This window comes from Nicotiana tabacum, chromosome 12, assembly GCF_000715075.1.
Source record: "Nicotiana tabacum cultivar K326 chromosome 12, ASM71507v2, whole genome shotgun sequence".
Classification (NCBI taxonomy): domain Eukaryota; kingdom Viridiplantae; phylum Streptophyta; class Magnoliopsida; order Solanales; family Solanaceae; genus Nicotiana; species Nicotiana tabacum.
Genome location: NC_134091.1, coordinates 130,012,050 through 130,020,342, shown reverse-complemented (window position 1 = coordinate 130,020,342; position 8,293 = coordinate 130,012,050). Strand labels below are relative to the sequence as shown.

Genomic DNA, 8,293 nt, shown 5'->3' with positions numbered 1-8,293 from the left:
ATTTATATTCTTAATTGTTGTTTAATAATTGGGTATTTTTTTTAATATTACACAAAAAATTAATAAAAAAAATATTATTTGAGTAGGAAAATAGTTCAAATATAATATAAAAATATACTATCGTGGGGGTATTTTTTTTTTTTATCAATTTTAACTCTTTATATATTCTATTTAATATTACTTTTATTTTTTCTTCGTATTGGACATTATGTAGTGGTAATGTATTGCCAATACAGAGGATTCTTATGAAATTAATTTTATTAAACCTTCCTACATATTTTTAATAAGAATTTAATAGACAAAATTTTATTAATTTTAAAATTTTAAATATTAAAAATTAGCATAGAAGATATTATAGTCCAAAAAATAGGTTATTGCAGTTATGTCATTTTCCAAAAAATAGGTTATTGCAGTTATGTCCTTTCCCTATGAGTTCTTCCGTTTAATATTTTAGGGCAATTTGATATATTAATATTGTATTTATGCTTTTATTATAATATATGCTCTCATTTTTCTTAATGGATTTGGACAATATAATACATTCTCAAATTAATTCAGTAATAGAAAATTATAATACGTTTTTAAATTAAATTGGTAATAGGAATTTTATATGGATTAGACAACCTGAAAATAATTATACTAATAGGATTCCTAAAGCTAGTCATGCAGGATTCCTAACATGTAGTATTATGTCCTAAAACTAATAGGATTATAAGGCTAATATCTAGAATTCCGGTTATGTCCTTTTATTATGAGTTATTATGCTTAAAATTATAAGGTTATTTTTGTAAACCGACATTGTATTCATGCTTTTATAATAAATATAGATACAGATTAAGGAATGGAAATATTATAGAGCACAAACCAATTAATAATTTCCCCCCTCTCTCTATCTCTCTCTTTTTGTTTTCTTTTTAAATCAATATTCGAGGAAATGAAATTGATCTGAACCATCATGTATTTAAATAATTATTTGTAAAAGGTCTATTGTAATTTTTATTTGATGATTATTTGTTATGTCCTATTTTTTTTAATTTTATCTTTAGTACATATGATATTTTCAACTATACCACAAATGATTTGATCATATCGATAGTTTAAATAATGATTCCTAAATGTTTCTCGAAATAATTCACAGGACAAAGTTATTGATTCTAATAGTATCCTTTTTGAATTATTTGAAGTATATGTTAGAGTTTACTATATTAGTTAACTTTATGTTTGGTATGACAACAAAGACTCTGTGGCCCAATGGATAAGGCGCTGGTCTACGAAACCAGAGATTCTGGGTTCGATCCCCAGCAGAGTCGATTGTAACTATTTTGTTTTTTTGGCCTTGCCATTTCATTGGTATAAAAGACTTAGAATCCCTATTAAGTCACTTGATTTTTCTTCTCTCTTTTTGTTTGGAGAAATGTTAACCAATTCAAACTTACTGAGAGAAGGAAGGCTATGATTTTTATGAATTGGCTAAAGCTAGTGCTTACATTTACTCGAACAAAATATTCTATCGGCCTGCATAAAGAGACTAAAAAGGATAGCACGGTGCACAAGACATCCCACGTTCACGCATGATCCGGGAAAAGGTCGCACCTCAAGGGGTGTGATGTAGACATCCTACCCTAATGCACGCATTAATGGATGCTTCCACGGCTCGAACCCGTAACCTATAGGTCACAGAAGAGTCTAGAAAGGTTATTCTCTTAGAATAAAAGATTGAGCTTGATCATAAACTAAATTTCACATTGAGGTTATTTATGGCTCCTCCCTTGTATAAATTTTGACACGTTCATATTTAATACAAGCATTCATAAAAAGGATAGCACGGTGCACAAGGCATCCCACGTTCACTCATGATCCGGGAAAGGGTTGCACCTCAAGGGGTGTCACGTAGACATCCTACCCTAATGCAAGCATTAATTTCTGTTTCCACGGTTCGAACTCGTGATCTATAAGTCACAAAAGATACTAGAAAGGTTATACTCTTAGAATGAAAAGTTGAGCTTGAGCATAAACTAAATTGCATATTGAGGTTCTTTATGGCTCTTCTCTTTATATAAATTTCGAAACATTCATTTTTAATACAAGCGCAAGGAGAAAAAATATATGAACAATAAAGATGCACACAAAGAAGGAAGTATTTCAATTCATTGGCGCTTCGCTTGTGTTAGTTGAGAAGCAGGAAGAGTGTACAAAGATTTCAACTGCTGAGTAATAAGCTTGCTGTTACTAATTGCCATTTGTAGTTCCAAATTATCAGACCACCATTGCTCCAATCCATGTGCCTCAAGAAACTTCTGTTTCCCTTTATTAGATGACAAGAAAAGCTTTGCACCAGCAAAATGTCCATTTGTTGGTTTCGCGTTCTCCTTATCAGCGCGCCTGTCTTGTAAACCGTTATCTTGATCAGTATACGAGCAGCATATATAATCACTATTGTTAATGTACAAATGAGGCACCCATTGTTTTAGACCTATCCGAAATGATGGCATATTTTCGTTGCAACTGGTTTCAGTATCAGTATTTGTCGGGAGCATTGATGATTTAAATCTTTTCCACGCGAAACCAGCTTTTTCGCCAATGTTTCTCAAGCTCATAGCAAGTGAAACCGAGGGTGGATTGAACAAATGTGCCTCTATATGTATACCTTCTTTCGCTAACGCTTTTCCTACTTGAAGAGCAAATCCAGCACCAAGTGAATGGCCTACAACACACACATTATTGCTTCCATACTTGTTGGCGATTGATTTTAACGCCTTCAGTGCTGCGTTGAATCTAACAGAACCTTTCAAACTTTCCCAAGTTAAGAAACGGAGATCATCTTCGATATCTCTTCTCATTGTTTGGCTTTTTAAAAGTGTTCCTCTTAAGGCTAGAACAGCCCTAGGTGCACCACTTGGTCTGATTAGTACAAAATCAGCCAATGCTGCTGATCTATCCCATTCTAAGATTGCACCGAAAATGGATCCATCTCTTTCGTCGTTTAGAGTCTCGATTAACTTGTACTTGAAGGGTATCAACCATTTTGGAGCAAGTGCATTTTCTGCTGTCCTGTTTTCTTGTCTGTCGATCTCAAGAAGGTAAACTGCTTGGACAAAACAGGCCATTACAGTTCTTTTGTAGTTAGAGTCCTTCCTGCCCAATTGAATTACTTATTTCATATCAGAGTCAAAGAATAGGAAGTTGATATTTTTTTGTAAGATCAGAAGCACAACAACAACAACAACAATAACAACAACGACAATCCAGTGAAATCCCACAAGTGGGGTCTGGGGAGGGTAGTGTGTGCGCAAACCTTACGCCCTTTCTACTGAAGCTGTTTCCGATAGACCCTCGGCTCAAGAAAGATGAAAAACAAACACAGAAGAAACAAGCAATATCAACAAAGAGGGCCAAAAAGATAATAACAGCAACTGGAAACAGTAACAACAAGTTGTAACAACAACAAAATACTAAGAAACCGAGGTGAAAGATAAGATAGTAGTTGCAAATTGAGAATTAAAAAGAGAGATAAAAAGATGACGCTAATAATATATGGACAACACCAGTGATCTTCCTCATTCTTGAGGCTAAACAATGGAAGTTTTGGCCCAACCACAAGATATCAAGTGAATGAGATACTAACATCGCTATCAAGATAGTAGTTAAATACTGAAATCAAGAAAAAGGCATACATCAACAGTCACCTGGTATGACCTTAACCAAATTCCATCCTATCAAGTATAAGTGAAGCAATAACAAATACACAGACTAGTCTAAACAAGAATCTAGAACTTACATGGAAATAACTAAGCAATAACAAATTGACTTTTTATTCATATTTGTATATTCAGTTTCACAAAAATCATTACCATGAAAGATTTGTGTACCCTGAAGAAGTCAGCTCTACCTTCTCAGGCTAGAAACAATAGTTTAAAAATATTAACTACGCTCATTGGCCCGACCTCACACATCACTTCTGAAATGACAATCTATAAGAACTTGTTTGTGTTTGACCCAAAAACGTAAATCTCGGTTCAAATAATTAATTCTAATTAAATATAGGTTAATTTTAGTTAAGAATAATTTCTTGATATCAAAGAGGTAGTTGAAAAGCATTTATGAAGACTATAATGATTCCTTGCAATGGATGTCTTATAACTACCAAGAACAATAACAATATGCAAGATATTCAATAAGTGTCAATCTGGTGGCAGCCACGTAATTAAGGGAAATAATTTAAGCAACAAAAAGTGGAACAAAAGAAACTTCCACCTGATAATGATTGGATGACAGATCCTCAAATAGTCGAGGATTCCTCGGATCTGGCAAGAATCTTAATGAAAGTCTTGTATTGAGTGAAGAATAAATCTTTTTCAAAGTGTTGTTCTAACAAGAAAATGAATTTCACTTGCCTTTCCTCTCTCTCTTCCTTCTATTTATATGGGATCCTTTCCCGAAAAACCCTAGTAGTACAAATGTAAGGAATATTCACTAGAATATTCCATTTCTGATTCCATTTTGAAAACTAGCCGTTAAAGCTCTATACTTAGTATTCGACCACGACCCTCCTCGACTTTTCGACCATTATCCTCATCGGTATTTTGACTACGACTTTCTTAGACTCCTCGACCTCGGCTAATGTGACTTCATGACCGTTTTTAAATGGTAATTTGCGGATCCTTCTCGCACTGTTATTTTGACCCATACAATTTGGTTTTTTAGTAATAAATTTATAATCAGTCAGATTTGTTATGCATATCCATCATCTGAGTCTCTAACAATTATTCCAATAATTTCATATCCGATTTGGCCTATGGATGAATATGCAAGCATCCAATACCTTAAAGTGCTATCCTTTCTGTTATCCTTAGTTAGAAGGAGTAAATTAGCTAGTGAGAGAGTGGAGGATGCCATTTTCTTTGACCCATAAATTCAAAGGCGAGTCCAAGATCTAGTGTCACTAGGTTCAGAATGAGTGTGATCATATAATATGTATACATTTTAATTTTCTATTCTTTTTTCTGCATATGTCTATATAGTTTAAGTCAAAAGTAATAAGTTAATCTGAACCCACAAAACCTGTACTAGATCCACCCATGACTACATTGAACTTTATGAACCTTGCTTATTATGTATTGAAAAATCAATAGAAGCGATAAGCCGCCAGCTAGAAGTGATGGTTTTTTTTTTAAAGGGCGTGAATAGAAAATAGAAGAGGTACCTTCTGGGTGGCATATTTTCAGTCACCCTTTCATTGACTATAAATTTAGAGGTTTGGCCTCTTTTTTACGCACTGAAAAATCTGAAAACTTCTTCCCTATTTTCTACGTGCATTGTTTTTTCACATAAACATAAGTGTCAAGCTAAGTTGCTCCGACACGACAGTTTAGGTGCCGCACCTGTGTCGATACGACACTAATATGGGTATGGGTATAGGATTTGTACCGGATTTGGTCAAATAATTTTGGGTACTTTGACCACGACGAATGAAAAAATTCAAGACGAGATACAATTTGATTCCCGAAATCATAATCAAACTTTATCTGGGAAATAAATTATTTATTTATCTATAATTTGAGAATAAAAAAGAAATTCACACTTTACGAGCTATACGTAAGTATTCCACAAAATTTCTCATAATTTAGAGATATTTTTATTTTTTTGAATTATTTTTAGCAGGATCCGTATCCCCAAATTTTAGAATTTATATCTCGAAGGATCCGACCTCTAGATCCTTACCCATGTCGGACACCCGCATCCCTATCCGTGCAACTTAGGTGTCAAGTGTGATTTACTTCGTTTGTCGAGTCCGTCGAAATTCTGTAATTTCGATTGCTAGTATTACAGAATAATCGTTCCGTTCTATCTTGAGAGGAATTAATCCAACAAACTTGTGCAATAATGAGGGGATTAAATTAGTTAAGGAAATACAGTTTCTGTTGGGCTTAGAACTTTTTCATTTTTATTCATCATTTGCATTACTGTCTCTTTTCTGTTTTTACTTTGCAGGAATATCTCTGGTACTAACAACAACAAGAAAAAATAATGATCTTCAGCTAGATTTCACTTAAACCACAAGATGACCCAAATCAAAGCTTTAAAAAACAATGAAATCTGAATTCAAGAGAAATTCTCAAATCCACCCCCCCCCCCAACTGAAGCAATCACACTCTATATGATCAGCTAAGGACTAAAGCTTGCAACTTTGAAAACAAATCAAGAAAATGAACAGAGAGAGAGAGAGAGAGAGAGCGCTAACCAACTTGAATTAATAAGATCTCTCCAATTCGGCGAAGAAACATTTCGAGGCCCCGAAACATGAAATGCATAAGGATGAGATTCAACAGTACCCTCCTTAAATATCTCCATTTTTGCCTCTCCTTCAGCTGCTGCTACCATTTCACTTCTCATCTCTTCATCACTCCTTTTTGCCATCTATATATGAACAACCCCACTTCTCCAATCAACAACGTAACGAGTCTAATGAAGAAAAAAAAAATCAACCTTTCCCTTTATCACCTGAACAATATGTGACCACAGAACTTAGCAAAAATGATGTGTGTGTGTGTGTTTAAAGATTTGTTAAGATTTGTACATGGTATCTGATTCGGTAATATTAATGAGGAATCCAATTGTTGGATTGAAATTAAAGGATTAGATAGTAATCATTATTAATGGAAAATTTTGAATTATATCTGGCTTTTGTTTAAGGCGTCTCTAACGGTCATATTTTCTCATTGTTGGATTTCCTCCGTCTCTTTAGGGCTCGTTTGGTACGAGGAAATGTGATAATTAATTTCGGGATTAAATTTGATATGAGTTTATCTCATGTTTGGTTGAGATAAAATTACGGTGTCCGGATTGTAATGTTACTTTTAAAGAGTGTGATAACAATCCCGGGATAACTAATCTCAGGATAACTAACCTTGGAATAACTTGTTTTCCAACCAAACGACCCCTTAAGGTTCACTGCACATTTTATTGGGCAAGCTACACGTTTGGCTAATTGACTAAAAATAATTACATGCGCTAGTTAAATATACAATAAATATATATTGATTATGTATAAAACATGTATATTATATATTAATATACAAAAAATATATATATTAATATAGTTTTTTCTATTTTATTAACATGAAAGCCCCTTAAATAGGACTAAATTACACAAATGGTCACAACTATAAAAACTTTTTGCATTAAAGTTACACAACTTTGTTTTGTCACTTAAAAGTCATACTACTATCATGTTGATAACCAAATGATCACAATAGCCGAAAATAATAACTTTTTGTGAACTTTTTATTTTTTCACCGTTTTACCTTTTTTTAGAAAAATATCCTTTGAAAAAAATAACCTTCAGTTTAATTTATTGTAGGACTTAAATTTACCTCTTCTCTTGGAAGAAAGAAAAATCTAGAGGTTATTGTTATTGTTTTGCTTTGTATGTAACTTATATATACCAATAATGGTGGAAAACAATATTCTTAATTCTAAAATCTATCCTAATGAAGTATATAAAAGAAGTAATTTTTAAAAAATGATAATGTAGCCAAGAGCTTATTGGTGTGATGAATCTCCATTTGTTTATTTTTTCCGATGGCCATTTATTTGAAAAAGGTGGAAAAAAAAAAAAACCACAGAATGTAATTTTCTGGCTGTTGTGATCATTTGCTTAATGGTATTGTGACTATAAAGTGAGAAAATAAGATTGTTGACTTTGATGCAAAAATTCTATAATTGTATGTCCATTTGCGAATTTTACCTTTGAACTTTATTGAGATATGTGAGTTAATGTTTTTAAATAATCATTTCGCTTAAACCTTTTGTATAAAGTTAATACACTGAAAAATTTATCACTTTAAAACCACTGAACCTATAATTGATTACTTAATAAATATGTTCAAAGAACCCATTAAATTTGATTGAAAAATCAAGTAGGTATGCTAACTCAGCTAATTGAATTTTATAGAGTTTGAAAAGAACCCCCAACTTTTTTGTAATTCTAATAACAATGCACATATGTTATCACTATTGTTTTTTTTTTAATCATGAACATGTTATTATTTTACTGTTATTAATTTTTTTCTTCAATATTTTTGTCTTAATTGTTTTTACTCTTGTATTTTTCAAACGCTTATCTTGAGCTCGGGGTCTATCTGAAACAATCTTTCTACCTCCACCTTTTATTTTTCTTTGGTATTTTCTTAGTTTTTTTACTCTTATATTTTTCAAATACTTATCTTGAACTGAAGGTCTATCCGAAACAGTCTTTCTACCTCCTGTATAGGGTGAAATATGATATGACATC

General features: G+C 32.6%; 1 protein-coding gene and 1 non-coding gene across 4 annotated transcripts; one reads left to right on the top strand and one right to left on the bottom strand.

The window, feature by feature from the left end:
* Nucleotides 1–1,237: 1,237 nt before the first annotated feature.
* On the top strand, nucleotides 1,238–1,310 carry TRNAR-ACG (transfer RNA arginine (anticodon ACG)). The gene has a single exon. It is a non-coding gene; the product is annotated as a tRNA-Arg (tRNA).
* A 725-nt stretch (nucleotides 1,311–2,035) lies between these two features.
* LOC107812835 (GDSL esterase/lipase At4g10955-like) lies at nucleotides 2,036–6,665 on the bottom strand. Of its 3 annotated transcripts, none has more exons than XM_016638005.2 (2): nucleotides 6,242–6,665; nucleotides 2,036–3,135 (listed from the first exon to the last, which is right to left on the bottom strand). In XM_016638005.2, the coding sequence occupies exons 1-2, from the start codon at nucleotides 6,415–6,417 to the stop codon at nucleotides 2,148–2,150; spliced, it is 1,164 nt and encodes a 387-aa protein (XP_016493491.1). In that variant the 5' UTR covers nucleotides 6,418–6,665; the 3' UTR covers nucleotides 2,036–2,147. The 3 variants fall into 3 exon arrangements, with proteins under 3 accessions (XP_016493491.1, XP_016493492.1, XP_016493493.1); XM_016638006.2 differs by lacking the exon at nucleotides 6,242–6,665 and adding an exon at nucleotides 4,255–6,202; XM_016638007.2 differs by lacking the exon at nucleotides 6,242–6,665 and adding an exon at nucleotides 3,296–4,248.
* Nucleotides 6,666–8,293: the final 1,628 nt, after the last annotated feature.

What these genes read in the sequence shown, in the direction of transcription:
- LOC107812835 (XM_016638005.2), bottom strand. Translation starts at nt 6,417, where the DNA reads ATGGCAAAAAGGAGTGATGAAGAGATGAGAAGTGAAATGGTAGCAGCA. An exon ending in GATCTTATTAATTCAAGTTG is followed by an intron (nt 3,136 to 6,241) that starts GTTAGCGCTCTC and finishes TCAATTGGGCAG; the next exon opens with GAAGGACTCTAACTACAAAA.